Below are 22,764 nucleotides of genomic sequence, written 5' to 3'. Positions count from 1 at the left end.
ATAACGACATCCTCTTGAGTAGTCCCCGCCCGGAGATCCGAATGGGGGACTATTTTACCTCCGGAATATTTTACCCAAGAGGACGCCATCATCATGTAATCATACAGTAAAGCTGCATGCCCTCGGGAAAAATTACGGCTGTAGTTTCCCCTTGCTTTCAGCCGTTGTACTGATATTAGCAACAGTGTATAGGTCCCCATTAGGAGACTGGGAGCTGCTCATAAAAAAAGTGTGACTCCCTATTATGCTGTCTGTCAGACAAAAAGAAATTATTAATCTCTGGTGATTTCAGTGTAAACTTTCTAAGTAACAGGGTGTATACGACCCGGGACTACTGGGAGATCCGGGAAAAACCCGGGAATTTTTTCATCCGGGAGAGAATAAGGATAAACCCGGGAATTTTTCATTGTTTTGGCTTTTGTTTTCAGTTAAATTTTTGTGATTTTGACGGGTAAGAACCAATACTCTAACAAAGGATATTACTGTATCCCGCTTCTGCAGTATTATATTGCAGCAACAAAACATGAACGTGAGAAAAAAAAACCGAAAATAAAGCTTAAGTCGCAAAAGAAATACGCCATATAAAACACAGTGCTCATACAAGCGTTTGCCAACTGCAAAGTGTGTCAAAGGCTTTGGGAAGACTATGCAATTCTTCCTAACAACAAATTGCCTCCGATGAGCGTGACATCACAAGTGTTTACTTTGGATTTGTTTGAGCAGTTGTGGACCGGCCCTTGTGCGTGTGCAGTTTAGTCACGTATGAGAAGAACCAGTCCCCGCTTCTTCGCTACAGACGTGTGGCTGGGCGCTACTATCTAATATTGCCCCGGTTCGGAAATATCGGAGATCCGGGGCTGATTCACAGAGCGGTCTGAGTTCTAGTGGGGAGTCTCCACGTGACCCGTGTTTACGTTTAGTGATTTTGCTGTTTCCTCTTCATTTATTGCTCTCACATTAAACGAAAACAAAACGGATATCTATGGCCGTGAGCTATCAAATGAATTAAAATATGTTCTCGTAATTACGGAAGGCTAAAATGTGTTATTAGTTTCAGGTTTTATCTCCACCTTTCTGACAGTCAGGCATTAATCGCCTTGCAGAACAATGAAGTTATTTTTGTCGGTTTGCTAAAGAAATTTGGCTTTTATTAATCTTTTCCGCTGGGGCAGGCAATTTATTTGAAACGAAATGCTTAAATCCATACTATGGGCTAGTTTCAACTGTTCGCTGCATTTCAAAAGTGCATGTTTTCATCTTCTAGCACGTATGGCATTATGCCATAATAAAGAACCAAACATGAGATAATACAGTACCGGTACTCAAGATAATTTACGCCCAAATCTGGACATACGAATGTGCACTTTAAGCCGAATTACGCATTGTAGTATGGTTCACGAAATTCCGATGTTCTTGGAGTATCCTGATGATGTTTTGTTTCTTTTATGACACAGTGTAAGATCTTTTAATGTTTTACACTTACGAGCATACGGGCTTCGTGCATAATCGTAGATGCGCAAGCGCGGTGACGCCTGTTTCTGGCACTCTCTGGCAACTACTGAAACGAACCTATTTCTAACAGGTCACGTGATAATATTTCGAATGGTTGTTTGAAAAGCGTTACTTTCAAAGTAAATGTCCTTTTATGCAAGATGAATTATGTGCGAGAATGTACGATGAATTTTTTAAATCGCGGAGTGTTTGACTCTCATTTAAAAATCAAGTCTTTGACGACATACATTTAGAAAAATTTCGAGCTCAGAAGATCATACATTTATGTCTTTATTAAAAATTTTACTGACGCATTTGTGTGTTGTACCTTAAAGTGTAACACGCGCAAAAAAAATCAACATTATATGTGAAAGCTTAGCTGCTCTTGCAGCTTACTAACCTCAGAGACCAATATTGTATGTGAAAGCTTTTCTTTTCTTGTAGTAACGCTGTGTATGTTAATTTAAACCATTAACTTTTCCTATTTGTGTGTACGCGCTACTTAACACTGATTTTGATATTGGCTGACTATATCACGTATCCTATGCTAGAAGATCCGCTGTCATCGGCTGGTGAGATCCCGTGACGAGCTAGGACTGGCTACAAAAGCGCATTGCAATCTTGATTTCAATGCTTCGGAAAGTAACATGCGGCGTTTGGTGGAATTTAAATTTACACTTTCGTAATATGCAGCGTACATGTTGCTGCACATCAAAGATCTTTCCAAAACGTGTTTTTTTTTTCTATAACCATTCAAAATATTGATAATTTTTACAGTTCTGAGGAAAAGTATACTGTCACTTGACAGGGAAAAAGTGTATTTTCACCTGGGAGAAAGTGTAATTTTTTTTCTTGTCCGCGTATACACCCTGAAGTAATTCTGATAGGAAACGTGAACTAGAGGTGTATATATAACTATAACTTAGAATCAGCGATCAGTTCCCCTACACATATAGCCCAAGACAGTAGCACACTAATAGATAATGTATTTGTACAGAAAGAGGATGTAAAACAAACACATGCTTTTCCTGTGGTAAATGGATTGTCAGACCATGATTCACAACTGATTAATTTACAAAACCTAACAAGGTTTACAGTTCGGAAACCATTAAGTGTGAGGTCGCTCAACCCGGTATCTATAGAGCACTTCAGAGAGAGCTTAAGAAATGTTAATTGGGGAGATGTATATAATGAGCCAAATGTTAATGATGAACGCAACATATTTCTTGATCAATTTATATTCCTTTTTGAACATTTTTTCCCCAAAGAAAATTACTAAATGTAACACCACACGCTTTTCAAAGAAACCTTGGATTACTACAGGCATTAAAGTGTCTTCAGAAAGAAAAAGAAAACTGTATGAGACAGCAAGAACTAGTAAAGATCCAGAAGTAGTTTTACACTATAAAATTATTGTAACATACTGAGAAAAGTTGTAAGGAAATCAAGAAATATGTATGTTAGAGAAGAAATTAACAACTCCAGCAATAAAATCAAATTAATATGGAATGTTGTTAGAAGAGAGACAGGAAAAGTAATCACTGGGGTGGGATGTATTACTTCACTTCCGGAAGGTGTTAAATACAGTTCCACGCTATTGCCTGATAAACAAAGTAAGAGCCTACGGAATATCAGACCAGCTGTGTGGCTGGATTGAAGAGTTTTTAGCAAACAGAACACAGCATGTTGTTCTCAATGGAGAGACATCTACAGACGTTAAAGTAACCTCTGGCGTGCCACAGGGGTGTGTTGTGGGGCCATTGCTTTTCACAATATATATATATATAAATGACCGAATAGATAGTGTCGGAAGTTCCATGCGGCTTTTCACGGGTGATGCTGCAGTGTGCAGAGAAGTTGCAGTATTAGAAAATTGCAGCGAAATGCAGGAAGATCTGCAGTGGATAGGCACATGGTGCAGGGAGTGGCAACTGAACCTTAACATAGACAAATGTAATGAATTGTGAATACGTAGAAAGAAGGGTCATTTATTGTATGATTATATGATAGCAGAACAAACAATGGTAGCAGTTACTTCTGTAAAATATCTAGGAGTATGCGTACGGAACAATTTGAAGTGGAATGATCATATAAAATTAATTGTTTGTAAGGCGGGTGCCAGGTTTAGATTCATTGGGAGAGTCCTTAGAAAATGTAGTCCATGAACAAAGGAGGTGGCTTACAAAACACTCGTTCGACCTATACTTGAGTATTGCTCATCAGTGTGGGATCCGTACCAGGTTGGGTTGACAGAGGAGATAGAGAAGATCCAAAGAAGAGTGGCGTGTTTCGTCACAGGGTTATATGGTAAGTGTGATAGTGTTACGGAGATGTTTAGCAAACTCAAGTGCAGACAAGAGAGGCGCTCTGCATCGCGGTGTAGCTTGCTGTCCAGGTTTCGAGAGGGTGCATTTCTGGATGAGGTATCGAATATATTGCTTCCCCCTACTTATACCTCCTGAGGAGATCACGAATGTAAAATTAGATAGATTCCAGTGCAGGCTTCCAGCAGTCGTTCTTCCCACGAACCATATGCGACTGGAACAGGAAAGGGAGGCAATGACAATGGCATGTAAAGTGCCCTCCACCACACACTGTTGTGTGGCTTGCGGAGTACAAATGTAGATGTAGATGTACTATTAAAGAGAATGAGACCATCCTAACCAACAGTACACAAGTAGCTAATGTATTTAACAACCATTTCTTAAGTGTAGGAGAAAAAATTGGTGGGTGAGAACAGTTCAAAAGAAAACGCCAGGTAATACATGGAAGGGTCTGTTCTGAAAAAATTTTGGCAGATTTTCACCTAACGTCCCCTTGTGAAATAAGTAAAATTATTAAATCTTTGAAAAATAAATGTTCTGTTATAGTAGATGACATCTCTAATAAGATACGAAAACAATGTAAAACAATTAAAGCTGATATCACATATGTAATGCATCACTAACTCAAGGTATTTTACCAGACAGGTTAAAATACGCCATTGTCAGGCCTCTCTACAAAAAGGGAGACACCACAGATGTCAATAATTATCGGCCAGTATCCTTGCTTACACCATTTTCAAAAATCTTTGATAAAGTAATGTAGTCAAGAGTGGTTAGCCGTCTCAACAGTAATGGGATACTTCGTAAATCACAGTTTGGATTTCAAAAATGCTGTTCCACTGAGACAGCAATGTACAATTTCACTGTCCACATAATAAAGTCTTTAAATAGTGAATTGTCAACAACAGGAATTTTCTGTGACTTGTCCAGAGCATTTGACTGTGTGAACCATGATATTATGTTACAGAAATTACAATTCTATGGTATAAATGGAGTAGCATATGAGTGGTTCAAGTCATATCTACAGAACAGGAAGCAAAAAGTTTCCTTATATGGGTCAAGTGATTTAAATAAGTTTGCCAGTTCATCTAACTGGGGTGAAATTACATTAGGTGTTCCACAGGGTTCAATCATGGGTCTCCTTCTGTTCTTGATATATGTGAATGACCTCCCTTCCTATCTGAAACAGGAAGCTGAACTAAATACAACACATCAACAGAAGTCAGTAGACAGGGTAGAGCATTCTAAGTTTTTGGGAGTATGTATAGATGAGAAACTTAATTGGAAAATTTATATTTTGGTTCCTCTAAAGCAAGGTTCAGCAACTTTTGTAATCAGAATAATTGCCAATTTCTGAGGATATAGAAATTCGTAAGCTAACACACTTTGCATACTTTCATCTCTGATGTCATACCGAATAATATTTTGGTGTAACTCAACATTTAGACAAAATTATTCACTGCTCAAAAGAAAGTGGTTAGAATAATGTGTGGGGTTCATAGTTGCACATCTTGTAGGCATCTTTTAAAAAGATTGTGAATTCTTATAACAGCTTCACAGTACATTTACTCACTAATGAAATTTGTTCTCAGCAACATGGACCAGTTTGAAAACAGTGACATTCATGATCATAATACCAGAAAAAAGAAAGATGTTAACTATCCTTTATTCAACTTATCTTTGGCACAGAAAGGGGTAAAATATGCTGCTGTAAAAATTTTTGACAAATAACCAGATGAAATAAAATGTCCGACAGACAGCAGTAATAGCTTCAGAAATTAATTGAAATCATATCTCTTTGACAACTCCTTCTATACCATAGATGAATTCTTGAATAGGAATAAATAAATCTATAAATATAGTATATGCATTTTGTGCCATTTAAGGGAATGGGGTAAATAATAGAAATATTAATCTATGTATTGTAATATCTATATATTAAAAAAATCTTGTTTCATATGTGCATTTCTTGTGCACTTGACATGTTCCACATCATAACAGCTACCGTACCATGCGACTGATCAATGAAACACGCAATCAACTAACTAGCAGTGCTGCTGCATGGTGGTATCAGTCAACACTGGCTAGGGCGATGCGTGAATTACTGTTGGAGTACTGATACTGCTGCTAATAGTTGCACAGCTGACTGAAGATAAATGAACAAGTACTACACACATGCGAACAGAATATTTTAAGTTATTTATCAAAAACAGCTGAATATTTGGTACTAACTTCTATACATGTCTTCCTATATGAGTACTGAACTGCGTAATGCAATTTTCCTGCACTTCGTTTCATTGATGATGACCGCAAAAGAATCCTCTATGGTAGACTGTCTCCTTTTCACATCAGAAAGCAGGCTATGTGAAGGTGTTGAACACAGTTTCGTTGTATTACTTTACTCCTGTTCCCATTTTCAAGGACTAATTGGACATTACAAGTGGTTAAATACTTGTATATCATGTGTGAAGAAAGCTCACTCTCAAGATGATAGATCCTTAGTGCTCTGTTAGTGTTGTTCAGAGATGAACATGAAGATAATGTTGAACAACTCTGCTGACTCACCCTGTTGCTTTCCTTTGTGGGGCATATTTGATTGATTTTACAGGAGAGAAACTGTTGTATAGTTCCTCTCCCACCACCTCTAATACTATTCTGCATGATAAATAGTATGAAATTCACCTTAAAGTTTCAAGTGTGTTTCCCTTCCTTCTGTGGCAAAGTACAGTTATGTGAGAAACTACTTATCACTCTCATTCCAATATTTTCCTTATTCCGAGGTGTGGAAGCGGTGTGTGGCTCAGTGGCTAGATGTCAGATTAAATATCAAAAGGTCCAGGTTTTAATCTGCAGTTGGTCCTTTTCCTATCACTTATTATTTCTTTCACATCTGGCAATGATTCGTTAGTTTGAAAAATGTTGAGATTCACCATGGCTTGGAGTCCACAGTAAACTGTGGGTTGTCGTGTAGTTGTCTGCATACGTCAGCTCAGTGTCAGAGGAAGCAAGGGGATACCACTTCCATTGGGACCATATCCAGTAATGCACTGCAGTGTTCCAAATAACCTTTGGGTTGAGGACAGCTTTATTATGTGGAAATGTCAAAGTGATTATCTGAAAAGTTAACCAAAGCTTGTGTTATCAGCAAACTGATAAATATTTTGAAATTTATGTTTGTTTTTAGGTCATTTACATTTAGGAGGAACGTCTGACTGGTGCTCGGGAACAACATATTTAATCTCTTGGTAAGCTGAGTGTTGGTCTGTAATTGTGTTGCATGCAGTGTGTTGTATTTTCACTATTTGTTTGTGTCTGCAAAGGTATGACATGACCCAACAGTAGGTGTGCCTCTTAAGCCTAGTTTATTTAATTTCTGTAGTAGTGCATCATTATCTATTATACTGAATGCCTTCAACAAGTCAAGGAATCCTCCAATATTATATTCACCATTGTCCACTTTCTGGTAAATTTCACTCAGAAATTCATAGGTAGCAGTGCCGGTCGGCTGTTCATTTTAAACCTGTGTTGCGCTATGAACAGAATTTGATATTTTTGCATAAAGCATGTCAGTCTGTTGTGGAAGACCTACTCAAAAAATTTTGAGAAGCAGGACAATAGGGCAATTGCCCTGTAATTGACAACTTCCTCTGTTTTTCCTTTTTTTAAATATTAGTTTCAGTTTTGCATTTTTTTGATAGGAAGAGAAGACCTTGATGTCAGTAAACTATTGCATAAATGTGTCAATGGTTTTACAGTGATTCCACTACATCTCTTTATTATTTTATCAGGTATACTATCAACTCTAAATGATTATTAATTTCGTTTTTAAAGTTTTTATTACAGTAAAAATTTCTTCTTTATTCATTTGGTACAGATGTAATGAGGTAGCAGTGTTGTTGATCTTGACTGATGTTGCTGTTGCATTTTGGTTACTTGGGTTAATCTTACTGATTAGTTGCCTACATATGTTTATTAATAGTTGTTGACGATTTTTGCTATATTCCTTGTGTCAGTTATTTTCTCTTCATCTTGACATAGCTTGATATTGGCATTTCTGTTAGTGACATTACCTGTCTACTGTTTCACAACTTCTGATGTAGCTTTTGTCTTGTGGCATGTAAAGGTCATTTTCCTTCATTTTTGCTTCTGTAACAACTATTAAAATATTACTTGTATTTTCTGCAGTAAGCATGAAATTCATCACACACCCACAGTGTCCTTAATACAATATAGATTTTCTTTTTTTCTGTGAAAGATTAATTGCAGCTAGACCTGTTTTTATTATTAGACCATAGCCTGTGTTCATTCAGTGGGAATGCAGTTTTATAGTAGTTACTACATATTTCCACAGATTTGTCAGACTTTTGACATGTTCTGCCATGCTGATATACTGCATTCCATGTTTCCTCACCTAACAGTTGTCTGAAGGTATCTATATTTTTTCACTTAGCATTCATTCTTCTGTCATTAATTCTGTTTGCATTGTGGTTTGTGGTATAGAAAACATTACACCGTCCATTATGGGCACAAAACCCTGTATTTATTGTTCTAGCCTGGAATTATTTTCTGCATTTATAATTTTTTTGTTTGAGTTTTCCTGGAAGTTCAATTAATCATCACACACCATTAGATTTTTCTTATTATCTTTAAGCTTATTGAATGCACTGTCTTAGTTTCTATAAGAATATAAGCTAAGATCACATTTGGGCTTCTGTACAGGCAAATTGTAATTGTTTTTAGTGAAGTATAAATTTAGTATAAATTTTGAAGTTTTGTTTTCCTTTCCCATGATTTTAAACAGCAGTGTCTCGTGTTACTTCTAACAAAAATGCGTATCTCACCATGCTCAAAGGATATTGTACAGAATGAGGAGGATTGTGTAAACTGGCAACAATACAGACCTTTATCAGTGTTCACCTAAGCATATAAAAGAAGCTTCCTTCAGATGTTTCTGGTTAATTTTTTTCCTCACTGTGGATCTTTTTTTTTCTGTATCTGTATCTGTATCTGTATCTATCATTTTTGTTTTGTCACCTAAAAATGTCTCTTCTGTTATATTTCTGTGTTTTTGGTAGTTGCACAACTTTCAACACAAACAATTTCTGAGTTTGGTGTTTCAGGTTTGCTCAGCCCGATCGCAATGTGGCTTTTGTCGAAACTGGTTGTTTTTATTTCAATGAGGTCATCTATGTGTATTAATTTTGTTAGTATTTTGCCAATGTATGACTTCCCAGTGTTGTTGTGATGTCTGTGTTTCATAAACAATTCTATTGAAATGGAAAGTTCAAAGAATTTTACATTAGGATAGACCTTGCTCTTTCTTTCTTTTTTTTTTTTTTAAAAAAAAGCTCCAAATTTATGACCGAGTCATCCTGCAGGTCCTATCTGTGAGGCATGCTAGTACTAGTGATGTTGGGCATTTTAAGATCAAGTAGTGTAGAAAAGCACTGTGTAGTATGCCTACCCTCCTTTCAGTATTCATCATTACTTGCACCCATGATTATGAAAGTATCATTCTTAGATAATTCTCTGAGTGAGTTTGGTGTTTTTTGTTATTTCAGTCAAAGGTGCACTCAATTTCATCATTCCTATAGCCATATGTGATGTATTATACTCATTTATTTTTTCAGATTTCTCATGGTGTGGATGTCACCGAGCATCACAACTCATTTTTTATATTCCTTTGTTTATTGCTTGAATACATTCTCTTGACTTTCTGCACAGAGGTGTTTATAGTGCAGCTGAAGTTAGATTATAATTTACAGAATTTATTTGTTGGCTGTCAGCTTCTTCTGCAACTAATACATTGTAATTATTTTTTGTCACAACTGTTACCGATATATTGCCTGTGTGTGTATTTTCATTTTGCTGTTTGGCACACATACTTCTGTTATTATTGTTTGTATTTGTTTTTAATCTTTTCAGTGCATCTTGTAAGCACTATATATTGTTTAATTGTGTTGCAGTAACTAACTGTTCAGTACCTAAACCTTGGTTTGTAACATCTGGGATATAGGGATGCACTGTTTGTTATCACAAAAACATAACAATTTTTTTGTACTGAGCCACTGGATACAGAAGGGATGAATCTACAGTTGAGATTCTGTGAAAATTTGAAAACATTTTATCACTGTTGCACCACATATATCACTATAAACACCCATGTTTCTGTTCTTAGAATGGAAGCTTACAGGATGACTGCATTGGTGCAATGCCATGAACAGTCTAAATTTTTGTCAGCATGCACACTTAAAAATTAGGTTACAGTTACGCTCTGAATTTGTTTATTTTGTATTGTGAGGTCCAGGTCATGAACTACTCCATCACTGTGCATTGTCTTTTCTTTAATCACTTTCCCATGAATTTTCTTGTATGTCTTATCATATTCTGTGAAGTTGTCTTTTTTGAGGTGATTGAGATGTTTAGTTTCACTAGATACTGTGATAGTAAATGATATCCACTTCATATTTTTCCTTTGTTCAACATTGATTTTTGTAAGGGTTTTTCTTCCTTTTGTGGAAAATGCATCACAACTGTGACACAAAAAGTATGAGAAAAATGCATAGAATGAATTATTGGTTGTTGGTTTTGAAACTATATTTCCCCATGTTTCCTTTGCTAACATTTGTACAAGAATATTCATCTTTTCTTTGTTGAAGTGCCTTTCATATTCCCACTTTTTTTTTTTTTTTACTACTTGCAATATAGAAGAATTTATTAGTGTCAGTAGTGTGTCATGATCTGAAAGACCTAAGTTCACATGTATAGCTTTTAGTAACACAATTTTCAGTATATGTGAAACAGGGAAGATGACACCTCTGTTTTTCTAGTATGGTCTGAATAAAGTTGTTTTCAGATAAAACTGCTTAAAAGTTTTCTTATTTCTCTATTTTCAGTTATCAGGTTATTCCTTTTTCTTCATTTTAAGGTACATGTTTTTATTTTTATTTTTTTTTTTTCAGTTTCAGGTTAATGTTAAAATCAGCATATAATAAATACACTGACAGAAAAAAATGCAACACCAGCAAGGGGTTGTGTGAAATAAACAAAAGTTGTTAGGCATGTTTCTACTTTTGATCGGTGATGTCTGTTTGCAATTTTGTGCCAGTCGCATAAGAGTGGCGCTAGTAGTGACACTATGGGGATGCAAATCAGGTTTTCTTTAAATGCACTCTGTATCATTCATGAGTGTTAATTAGCCTTTAGATTAGACATGGTGAGCTGATGTTAGTCAAGAAAGCCTTTACAGCAACAAAGATGCCATTATCACACCTTACTGAGTTTGTATGAAGTTGTGTAATATGGCTACGAGAAGCTGGATTCTTCTGAGAAAAGTGACTTCCTTCACCACCAGCACTGCTTGCTTTTCAGTTTACAGTCTGACTGTACCTCCCCAGTGTTTCATCTGTGGTTCCCTGATGTAAGTAGACAAAATAACTTCACTGATGTTGTGTTTATATAGTGGAGGTATTTTCAGTTCATTCAGTGAGTACTTCATTGCAGTTGTTAAGTGAGCTTTTATGTAAAATGGATTCCTATAAACAGTGGCTGAGAAATGCTTCATTTGTAAGTATGATGTTGTCATTGGCATATGTGGTGCTAGTGGGAAACAGACTGGATTGGTAAATGTGGTATCTTGCTACTGCTTGTTGTTGGCAACATATTCTAAAGTTGTGTAACTATGTTGTAGTCACTTGCTGGTGAATTAATGATTGACCAGAAAGTTACTGCACTTCCCTCAACTTTGTGTTACTGGTATAGCTAGCACTTGTAATAGAGTGGGCTGCAGTGACTGGAGCCACTTACCATATCTTGCAGGGTGGGTGTCCATATCTCTGATGGAAAAGGACTTACATTCGAATTTAGGACAGTAATGTGCAATAATGCATTGCTTGACTTGTGTTGAAATCTCTGAAGTTCCATAACATTCAGGTGACATACTTCTGTTGCAGAAGGAGGCAGTTTGAGCCTCTGGGCCTCATCAGATGCTGGAAGAGCTGAGGCTGAGGGGATGCATTTGATACTCCTCATGCTCTGAAAAGTCTTCATCATTGATAGCAGAAACAATATCAACATTGTCAAACACATATTGCCAGCATGCTACAGCTAGGATAGGTTCTTTGATGTGTACACAGTTGATAGCTCTAGCTGTGGACCTTTTTGACATAATAGCTCACTTAACAATTGCAAATAAATACTCGTGTAATAAAACTGAAAATAACTATATAAACATGGGCCCAGTGAAGTTATTTTGCCTGCTCATATGCACTACATGATCGAAAGTACCCGGACAACCCAAAAACATATATTTTTCATATTAGGTGCATTGTGCTGCCAGGTACTCCATATCAGTGACCTCAGTAGTCATTAGACATTGTGAGAGAGCAGAATGGGACACTCCGCGGATCTCACGGACTTCAAACGTGGTCAGTTGATTGGGTGTCACTTGGCATATGCCTGTACGAGAGATTTCCACACTCCTAAACATCCCTAGGTCCACTGTTTCTGATGTGATAGTGAAGTGGAAATACGAAGAGACATGTACAGCACAAAAGCGTACAGGCCGATCTTGTCTGTTGACTGACAGACCGCTGACAGTTGAAGAGTGTTGTAATGTGTAATAGGCAGACATATATTCAGACCATCACACAAACTGCACGAGGATCCACTGGAAGTACTGTGACAGTTAGGCAGGAGGTAAGAAAACTTGGATTTCATGATCGAATGACTGCTCATAAGCCACACATCATGGCAGTAAATGCCAAACAATGCCTCGCTTGGTGTAAGGAGCATAAACATTGGATGATTGAACAGTGGAAAAACATTGTGTGGAGTGACAAATCATGGTACACACTATAGCGATCCGATGGCAGGGTGTGGGTATGGTGAATGCCCAGCGAACGTAATCTGCCAGCGTGTGTAGTGCCAACAATAAAATTCGGAGGCAGTGGTGTTATGGTGTGGTCATGTTTTTCATGGAGGGTGGCTTGCACCCATTGTTGTTTTGCATGGCACTATCACAGCACATGCCTCCAATGATGTTTTAAGCACCTTCTTGCAATTCTGTTAAGGCGATTGCATGTTTCAACAGGATTGAGCACCTGATCATAATGCACGGCCTGTGGCAAAGTGGTTACATGAGAATAACATCCCTGTAATGGACTAGCCTGCACAGAGTCTTGACCTGAATCCTATAAAACACCTTTGCAATGTTTTGGAATGCTGACTTCGTGCCGGGCCTCACCAACTGACATCGATACCTCTCCCTAGTGCAGCACTCTGTGAAGAATGGGCTGCCATTCCCCAAGAAACCTTCTAGCACCTGATAGAACACATGCCTGCAGGAGTGGAAGCTGTCATCAAGACTAAGGATGGGTCAACACCATATTGAATTCCAGCATTACTGATGAAGGGTGCCATGAACTTGTAAGTCATTTTCAGCCAGGTGTCAGGATACTTTTGATCACATAGTGGAAATGCTGGGGGAGGTATAGTCTGTCTGTAAACTGAAAAGCAAGCCATGGAGTTGTTGCCTTTGCCTGCAGAATGCTACAGTGTCATAGAGGGTGAATAAGAATAAATTTCCCTGTAGCAGTGTAGAACAGTATGCAGAGATTTACATACAGTCTGCCCATATATATTTCTTGTGTTACTATTATTAGAGAGTCATATCTGTATTCCATGTAGTGACATAGTGGGATAGAGAGTTGGGACTCGTCCACTCGCTGTTCAGTTGGCAGACCTAGAAAGGAGGGAAGTGCATGACCACGATCTGGTGACCTGCCTCATCCATCATGCATTCACCCTCCAGCCCCCATACTCCCTCTCCCCCCTCCCCCCTCCCTCTCTGCACAGCCCTTCAACTCATCACACCCTCGTATCTCAGATTATCCCTTAATACAATTGTATGTAGTTAAGACACTGTTTTTAATAATTGCTATTTTTCCATCCCCTGTAATGTGGTAATTATCAGTCCTAGAGAAAAAATGAAGACCTTTCATGTAGGAAATTTAATGTAGTTTAAATTCATACTGGGAGACATTTTTGCTAGAAATTGCAATTTTTGAGATATTCAAGAGAACCATGAAAACGTGACCTTTAAACGCCCCTTCATCCCCACACTCACACCACACTGGTCACAATTTTTGGGACGTTGTTCATGTCACTTCCTCCTACTACTGTACAAAAAATGGTGACAGCACAATTTTTTTGCCAAATTTTGCTTCACTGACTTGGCTACAAGAATAATATGCAGATACGGTGTACATTTATGACATTTGCATTGGTAGTGCTCCTGCTACTGTTGAAGACTACAGGCAGCACTTTTTAACCAGTCACATTACTGATTGTAGAGAGTTTTCAGCATATTGTGAAACAGGTATTCTTCCAATAATTATTCTTCTGACCATGTGCATTCTTCTGACCTGTGCAGGAACGGCAACACATTGTTGAAATGGTTCAGTGTAGTCCTACTGCCAGCACATGGCAGCTTTTTGCACGTATTTGTGACCCACAAACACACATTTGGTGAAATTAGATGTGGGAAACTTATGTCCACATTCTTCACATTCGTTCAGTGCCACACTACTTGAATTTAGTTACTGGTTAAATATCAACTGACCATTAATACTGTTCACTGGTGAAGCCACATTTATGTGCTATGGAATCAACAACATGCATAATAATCATCGATGTTCACAGGAAAATCCATATGCTACTGTGGAAACCAATATCCAACTTTATTTTTTGATCAGTGCTTGATGTGGCATGGCTGGTAACCTGTTGATAGGTCCAGTCATTTTAGAAGAGTGAATTATGGGACAGAATTACTTGCATTTTTTGGAAATTTGATTCCTTTGTTCCTTAAGCCACATGGACTGCAGTGTACTTCCAGCATGATGGGGCCCCTCCACATTTTACCTGACATGTTAGGGAACATCCCAACCACACTTACCTGAATCACGGAACTGGTAGAGGTAGAAGAATTAACTGGCCACCAAGGTCACCAGACGTTGCAGCATTAGATTTTTGTTTACGGGCTTAGATGAAGTTGGAGGAGAACAAACAAATGATGAATATGGAAGATGAACTGCTTGGTCTTAATCATGGACATTGATGCTCTCATTGCAAAACGTGTAGAGGCACTCAGACAAACAAAATAATCTATTTTCCTAAAAATGCGCAAATTCATTGAAGTTGGTGGAGTATCCAAGTATTTTTTGTGAATTGTACAACAGCTGTAAACAGACATGTGTGGTAATGCTTAGAGGTGAATGTGTTAAAAATGTTATTTTTCAGTTGATACTTTTAAATCAAATATTGTTTTTATTACTAACTGTTGTGCATGTGCATGTTTAACCTTAACAATGTATTGAATAATATACAAAATAAATAACAGTACACATTAAATGTGTGCTATCTATGAAACCATTTGGAATAGGGCATATATACATATGCAACTTTTTGCTTCAGACAATTGTTCCTTTCGTTTCCCTGACTATTGACCATTTCTCTTGGGACACCCTGTGTAAGTTCATATGTGAAGTATCACTCCATGTTTTTACTGATCTGAGTACAGGAGTATTACAAGTACACTGAAAAGTGAAAAGGCACGGGGGGGGGGGGGGGGGGGGGGGTTTGCAGAGTTTTTCTGAATCACTATTTATTAGTTTGACAATTTCATGGTTCTGTTAAACTTGGTTGGTTGTGATGAATATGACATCTTTTTGATTGTAAAAATTCCTGGCATTTTGTGCATATTCCACGAGGGTTTATTATTATTTTTTTTCTTTTTAAACTGAAATCTGTTGCAGTTGTTTTAAGATTTGTTTGTTAATAGTGCTTCTGGCTCACATGGTAATCTGATATTTAATTTGTCTTTACAGAGTCTGCCTGAGAGTGAATAGCCAGCATGAAAACCAGATCTAGTAGCAGAGGCAGAGGGGAAAGCTGTTCACTCAAGAGGACGAATGAATCAAGAGGATGTGCATCAGACACCAGTCAAAGTGCACAGCATGATAATACAAATTCTAATAGAAGTTTTATAGAATTGACCAAAAACAGCAGGAAAAGAAGGCATTCTGATGTTACTTGTAGCAGTAAGAAGGCAGCGACTAACTACCACGAAGAATTGGAACATTCCAGTAAGCAGGACCAGCTTACAAATGTTCTAAATAAAACAGTGTCAGTGGTGCTAGAGCCATTTGATATGGAGAAGCATATGCAGGCTAAAGTTTCAAATCGCAATAAAAAGAAATGCATCAGAGATGTCAAAATAACTACTAAGAGTTCAAATGGTTGCAGCACAAAAAATCAAGAGAACTCGACAACAAGAAGCAGACAAAGATGCTTGCAGAAATCCACTCATCATGATGGCAAAGAACTACATAATAGTGATCAGAAGAATGTAGCATCCCTCAGCTTGAGTCATGATGATGACCAGGGGTTGTTGGAGAGTTCGACCCATCAGAGCAGAAGACAGTTGTGGGATGCTTCCCACAAAATGAGTTCAGAATTTCGTCGAGAACGCCGTAAAATATATAAGAAGTCAGTTTGTATATGTTGTGTAGGAAAAGATAACAACAGTGGAAATGAAATAAGAGTTCCATGTGATGGCTTGAAGGCAAAACATAACAAACATATGGAGAAGAGCATCAGAAATAGTGATGTAAATAGAGCAGCCAGTAGTACCCAAAAAAGAAAAGCTGTTGTGGGTGCTTCTCACAGCGAAGTAAAAGATGCTGATTATCAGTATGGAGGCAGACCACTAACTACAGAACACAGCAGTACAAGCTCTGAAACTATCACAACTCTCAAGATGATGAGTGAAGTATTTAAAGATGGCCAGTCATCCAGAAACAGAGAGATTATTAACAGCCACGGTAGTAGGAGGTCATTCACACCAACTTCATGTTCTGTAGCCACAGCACCTTTGCAGATGAGAGACAATGCAGCTTCACAACCTGCACATGCACTTACGCATTTAGAAATGCACCCATACTTGCGTCGACGGTCAGCATCAGCGCCTCCTCAGTTACAGTTGGGTGACACTTTTCGAAAAACTGTTGATGAGTTTGTGCATGTACTTCAGGATGTGGCAGCACATCTGCAGAAATGTGCTAATAGAGTTGGTGATACATTAAGTGACCAAAGTTTTGAGCATATGGTAGCTAGCGTTTCTCACTCGGTGTCCAGCTGCACATGCCATTCACCTATCGGATGTTTACTATGTAGCATTCATATTATGAATGCATTAAAAAGTAGACTGTCTGCAGAATTAAATGTGATTTCACTATCCAATGGTGATGCAGTACAGCCAGCAGCAGCAGGCATGCAATCAAATGGGAATTTAATGGGAAGATTCCATCTAGAAGCAAGCATCAAAGAGAAGACCAATACAGAAGCCAGTGTAGAAGGAGGTAGTATATCTGAGTCTGCACCACAGTGTGATGCCACAACATTAACAACGAAATCCAGAAACGTATTGTCGACTGCTGAGACCTGCATAAGCACATCACACAGCACTTCTCTCACTGAAGAGACAAACGTCACACCATCACCAGTAGGTAGCACTGATAATGCACATATTGAAGCAAGTATCAGAGAAACAGCCCAACTGGAAGCAAACACAAAAGAGAGTACCAGCACGATAACATGTATAACAGAAGACAGTGTCTCAAAGTCAGCACCAGAATATGGTGCAACGTCGTCATCAGTTGAGCCCATAATCATGATGTCAGCTGCTGGGACATTTACTAGTACTAGTTCTTCACCCACTGGAGGCCTAAAAGAAATCCTGGACCTACATGAAGTGGATACTGTAGTTTCTGATCAGAATAATGTAAATGACGGAGTGGATGATAGAACAGGGTGTGCCAGCTCCAAGAGTAATTTAATGTGTGGGAGTGCAGAACGAGAACAAGATGGTGAACAGAATACTTTTGACTCTGTCTCTCTCTCTATGGAAGAGATTGAAATAAAGGAAGAAGTTGAAACCTCAGAAAGTGACAGTGAATCAGAGTTGTCTGAAAAACAGTACTCACAAAATGGGACAGAATCTGACGCTGCTGGATTTGGTCCTGAAGGGGATGAGACAGATAGGGATGAAAATATGGTTGAAGTTGAGTGTAACGTTGATGTGGTCTCAGATCTAAGTAACCACACAGGAAGTGTATCACATGAGGTAGATCTGGGATTAGAGGCACAGTATGAACATTACAACGACAGCACTGGGAATGTCGCTGAGGATGCTGCTAGTAATGCAGCCAGCATTGGTCCTGTTGTTGACTGTAGGGATGACACTTGTGGAGTCAACAATACTGCATGCAATGGAAATCAGGACATTGATGGTGACATGGGTTATGGTGGCAACAGAAATGAAGATGGTGTTGGGGACAACACTGCTGAATCTACTCAAGACCACAGTAATGAAGATGCTGGTGCCATCAAGGAGGGTGACAACAGAAATGAAGAAAACGTTGGAGATGCCAACAAGAATACTGGTGCTCGGAGTAATGGTTATGCATGGCTCTTTGAAGGGCAGCATTCTGGTCCAGGCTTTGCAGGGCCTGACTACCGCCTATATCGGGACCCAGACATCATCCATGTCCAAGCTTTGATATGCACTGTTCGATCAATAAGATATGGTGGACGTAAGGAGACGAATGTAATTTATGAAGTAAGAACGTTCGAGAATGGTGCCTGGCAGGTGGAGCGCATACGATCATTTTAAATGTACCTTCTTTTTGTGAACATTCTCTTGAAGCAGAAAAAGATGTTTGCAGAAATCCTCTCATCATAACAGCAAAGAACTACGTCATAGTGTTCAGAAGAATATAGCATCCCTCAGCTTAAGTCATGATGGTGACCAGGGGTTGTTGAAGAGTTCGACACATCAGAGCAGAAGACAGTTGTGGGATGCTTCCCACAAAATGAGTTCAGAAATTTGAGGAGAGTGCCGTGAAGTATATAAGAAGCCAGTTTGTATATGTTGTGCAGAAAAAGATAACAACATTGTAAATGACATAAAGAATTCTGTGACAGTTTCAAGTGGACAGTCTGTGTTTCTAAGACAGTCTGTGAATATCCTAATACATTCCCCTCTCTGACCTCTAACCCATGTTATGCTTGGCTTTTTATTTGTAGTCACATAATAATTATCTAGCTGTGAAAAGGAGTAGTGGATCATGATGTGCAAAACATACTTCTGCTATGCTAACAGTGTCAGAAAATACTGTATTCTTTCTAATGCAATTAAAAAGAATTTCTATAAATTAAAACATTATGACAACAAATAATACATTATAGTGAATTTGAAGATGTATGTATTTTACTGACACATGAACATAGTTACTAATATTGATTCTGAATATTTGTATGCCTTATTTGAATATATCGGTACTTGATACCTATTACAACCCTACAAAATGATTGCATACATTTAACTTAAATAAAATCTTTACAATTTTTTTAGAAATGAAATTATAATAAAGGCTTTGACTTTCACAAAGGTTCTAGAAATTTAAAATGTAGACAGGAGGCTGAAATACAGCACAGGATAAATAGTGGATGGATGAACTGGAGGAAACTGAGTGGAGTACTATGATAAGAAGGTTAGCTGCAGAATGAAAGGAAAGCTTTACAAGTCTGTGGTGAGGCCTGTGATGCTGTATAGTGCAGAAACTTGACCAATTACAAAAGCCCGAGAGAAAAAGACGGAACTGGCAGAAATGAGAATGTTAAGGTGGATAAGTGGGGTGATGCGAAAGGATAGATAAAAATGAGTACGTCAAGGAAACAGTGAAAGTGGGGCCCATAGGGAAGAAGATCCAAGAAAGTAGGCTAAGATGGTATGGACATGTGCAGAGAAGAGGGGAGTACTATTTAGGGAGAAGACCTGGGAATCGAAGGATCAAGGAAAAGAGGAAGACTGAAACTGAGATGGAAAAACAAGGTAACAGGGGACCTACGGGAGAAAGGATGGCTCAGAGGAGAAGCACTGGGTAGGCATTTATGGAAGAGTAGGATGCAGCAAAGCAACTCCGAGCCCACATGACGTGGGAAAAGGCTAAAATGGTGATGAGGAGGAGGAGGAGGAGGAGGAGGAGGAGGAGGAGGGCGACGATGATGAGAACGAGGAAGACGACGTGCCTCAGCAAACAACAGAAATTTCTTATTTTGATACATTTACTGCGGGCAAAACATCAGTGCATCATGTGACCAAGCAGTGCTCATTTGCCGTATAACCATCGGATGCAAAATAAAACCATAGGATTGTGCAGTTGGCCAACTGATGCAAAATTTAATAGTTGAGGTGAAGTGTTCGGTACTTGGTTCAGATTAACTTCCTGTCAAAAAATCGACCACACTGATGTCAAACAATTTTTTTGTGGATAGTTTACACCTTAACACACGACTGGATGCAAAAATCTGAAAAAATAAAAAATCATACTTGGTCAATTGATGCATAACACTATCCAATTGTGGATGTCTCTATCCATTACATTCAGTTAATCATTCTCTTTTACAAACATAATTATCTTAAGAACATACAGTGAATGAACAGTCAGTAAATTATAATTTTTAAAGTAGTGTCTACATAATTCACATTTACTTATATTGGGAATTATCATAACTGATCTATTTCGAAGCCTGAATTTCCTGCCCATGTACACTTTGGGGGCTCCTCCCCAAATTTCAATCCCATATTGCAAATGCAAGTGAATTAATCACAGTACACTTGTGTAAGTCCATGTAAGATGTTTGTCAATCACAACGCCGAAAAACTTATATTTAACAGATGTTTCAACAGAAGAAAGTGATTCAGTATGAAATTGGTTATAATTTAACTAGAACTTCATTACAACAGTCTTGTCCTTATTCGATGTAAGTTTGCTTATTGTTGGATATTCCACGATCAGTACAGAGTTCTCTTTATTGCTTTATGATGCTAGCTGCTCAGTATGACCCCAGCTAATAAATACTGTGTTATCATCATAATTCACTAGTTTTGAGGTTTTCAGCTTGTTATGTCATTAATATATACAATAAACAAAAATCGTCCAAGAATACTTCATTGGGGAATTCCGCAGTTAAGAGTTTTGTATGCTGATTTTACTGTTAAGATTTTTACTTACATTGTTGCGACAGTTTAGTACATGGTCTTGTATCTTGGTGACACAGACTGAAGTACTTTAGTGCTACTCCTCTTAGGCCATAAGTTTCTAATTTGGATAATTGTACTGCATCATTCATAGAATTGAAAGCCTTAGACAAATCAAGTAAAGTCACAATGACTTTGTTTCCTTTGTTCAGTCTGTTTAACAGTTCGTGAATAAAAGTTGCTACTGTGGTCTTTGCGGATCTTCCTTTTTGAAACCCATGCTCCTAGTTATTTGAACTACTCATTTTTACTGAGTTTATTTGTAGTGTGGTTCAGTTTCTTCTTTACTTCTCTTATCAAAATGTTTTATGAAGGCCTCGCACACTGTCTTTTGCTCACTCACCAATTTCCTTCTAGTGCTATATTACTGCATCTTGGATTCTCTTTATTTTCACATTCTTTGCTTACTATATTCTAAGCTGTTTCATTAACATTACTGGAGTCACTTATCTGTTCAGCATAATATTGTGCTTCTAGAATCTCCAGGGATTTCTTGTATGTTTTTCTGGTGTTTATGTACCTTAGGAAGTACTGGTATTTCGTATCTATGAACAGCACATATAGGTTTTTTGTATTTTCCTTTTATTTGTGGATTTCTGGCTCAATTTTAAGATTCTTTGTGTACTTTGATTTCACTAGTTTATTACTAGACATGTCTAATTAAAACTGTGGTTAAAAATTTCATAGAACTGGCTGTACTTTTCATTAATATCAGCTGATTTGTTTATCTTGTACCAGTCTCTGCATGCAATGTCCTCCTCAAGTTACAACACAGTTAGTACCAGATTGTGGGTCAGGTGTTATTATCATTGGTAACAAATTTATATGGATATGGCTGTAGCAATGTAACAAGTCAGAATACCAAAGATAATTTACATTATAGTTTAAAGAGTCTATGTTGACATCTCCTATTATTATAATCTGCTTTTTGTTTGTTAATAGTTGTAAGTCATCTACACCACTATTTGGTGATCTATATAAGCTTATGATTATGAAGTTGATTTTGCCTGTCTTTATTTTTATTGCTGGTGATTGAAAGGACATCTCCACAGTGAGTTCACGAAGATGATCAGTGTTTTCACACTGGTTGTTATTTCTAGCATCGTGCCTGCACCACCACCCTTGTACATCTTACTCACAGATTTGTAATTATTGAAGTTAAAACTATGAATCTCTTTCATCTTGCATCCAGGTTGATTCACAATATATAAGTAAGGTTTACTCTCTCCTAGAAATTCATCAACTTGTTCTATTTACTTTGTGGTGTACTGGACATCCTGGAATATTATTTTAAATTTTTCATCGTTTTTAGTTCTGTCTGTGGTGTTTTGCTTTTTTGTGTGCACACTGAAGGCTGATTTGCACTAAAAAAGTTCACTCGCTGTTGAACTATTTTCACATATTAAACTACTCAGTTCAATCTTTTCTGTAATCAATCTTTGTAATTTTTCACAAAAAAAAAAAAAAAAAGTTTACTCTCATAGTTCAAATGTAATCCATGTTTAGTGTGCATGCTTGTATCTAATGTATCAATATCCAGAATCAAACATTTTTCATATCTTGATCATAATAACTTAGTTCTTGCAACTGTTTTTCTTATTTCTTTCTTAACACACAATTTGTGTGCTAAATCATGAAGATGTGGAACTGTAGCAACAATGGTATTTTTGTGTTTGTTTTGTTCTAGAAACTTAGTCAGACCTCCAATACAAATATTGGCTTCACTACATGCCACTTCATTTGTACCTGTTATACTAACAACAAAATCATGGTCATGCAACATTGTGC

General features: G+C 37.7%; 4 protein-coding genes across 4 annotated transcripts in view; 3 read left to right on the top strand and 1 right to left on the bottom strand.

Moving 5' to 3' along the window:
• The window catches only part of LOC126469974 (serine-rich adhesin for platelets-like), a 47,219-nt gene extending 27,345 nt beyond the window's left edge, over window positions 1-19,874 (top strand). The window contains exons 3-4 of the mRNA XM_050097416.1: window positions 7,000-7,060; window positions 15,701-19,874. Of these exons, the coding sequence (XP_049953373.1) occupies window positions 15,727-18,546 (2,820 nt within the window). The 5' untranslated portion in view covers window positions 7,000-7,060; window positions 15,701-15,726 and the 3' untranslated portion in view covers window positions 18,547-19,874. The remainder of the gene's footprint in view (window positions 1-6,999; window positions 7,061-15,700) is intronic.
• Window positions 1-22,764, top strand: part of LOC126469971 (uncharacterized) — a 382,949-nt gene that overhangs the window by 27,782 nt on the left and 332,403 nt on the right. The gene's annotated exons all lie outside the window — the stretch shown is intronic.
• The window catches only part of LOC126469972 (serine-rich adhesin for platelets-like), a 217,044-nt gene that overhangs the window by 27,346 nt on the left and 166,934 nt on the right, over window positions 1-22,764 (top strand). The gene's annotated exons all lie outside the window — the stretch shown is intronic.
• LOC126469976 (uncharacterized) overlaps window positions 1-22,764 on the bottom strand; it is a 170,930-nt gene that overhangs the window by 63,067 nt on the left and 85,099 nt on the right. The gene's annotated exons all lie outside the window — the stretch shown is intronic.

This window comes from Schistocerca serialis, chromosome 3 (assembly GCF_023864345.2).
Source record: "Schistocerca serialis cubense isolate TAMUIC-IGC-003099 chromosome 3, iqSchSeri2.2, whole genome shotgun sequence".
Classification (NCBI taxonomy): domain Eukaryota; kingdom Metazoa; phylum Arthropoda; class Insecta; order Orthoptera; family Acrididae; genus Schistocerca; species Schistocerca serialis.
Note: the sequence above shows the minus strand (reverse complement) of the source record. Positions and strands in the feature narration are given on the sequence as shown.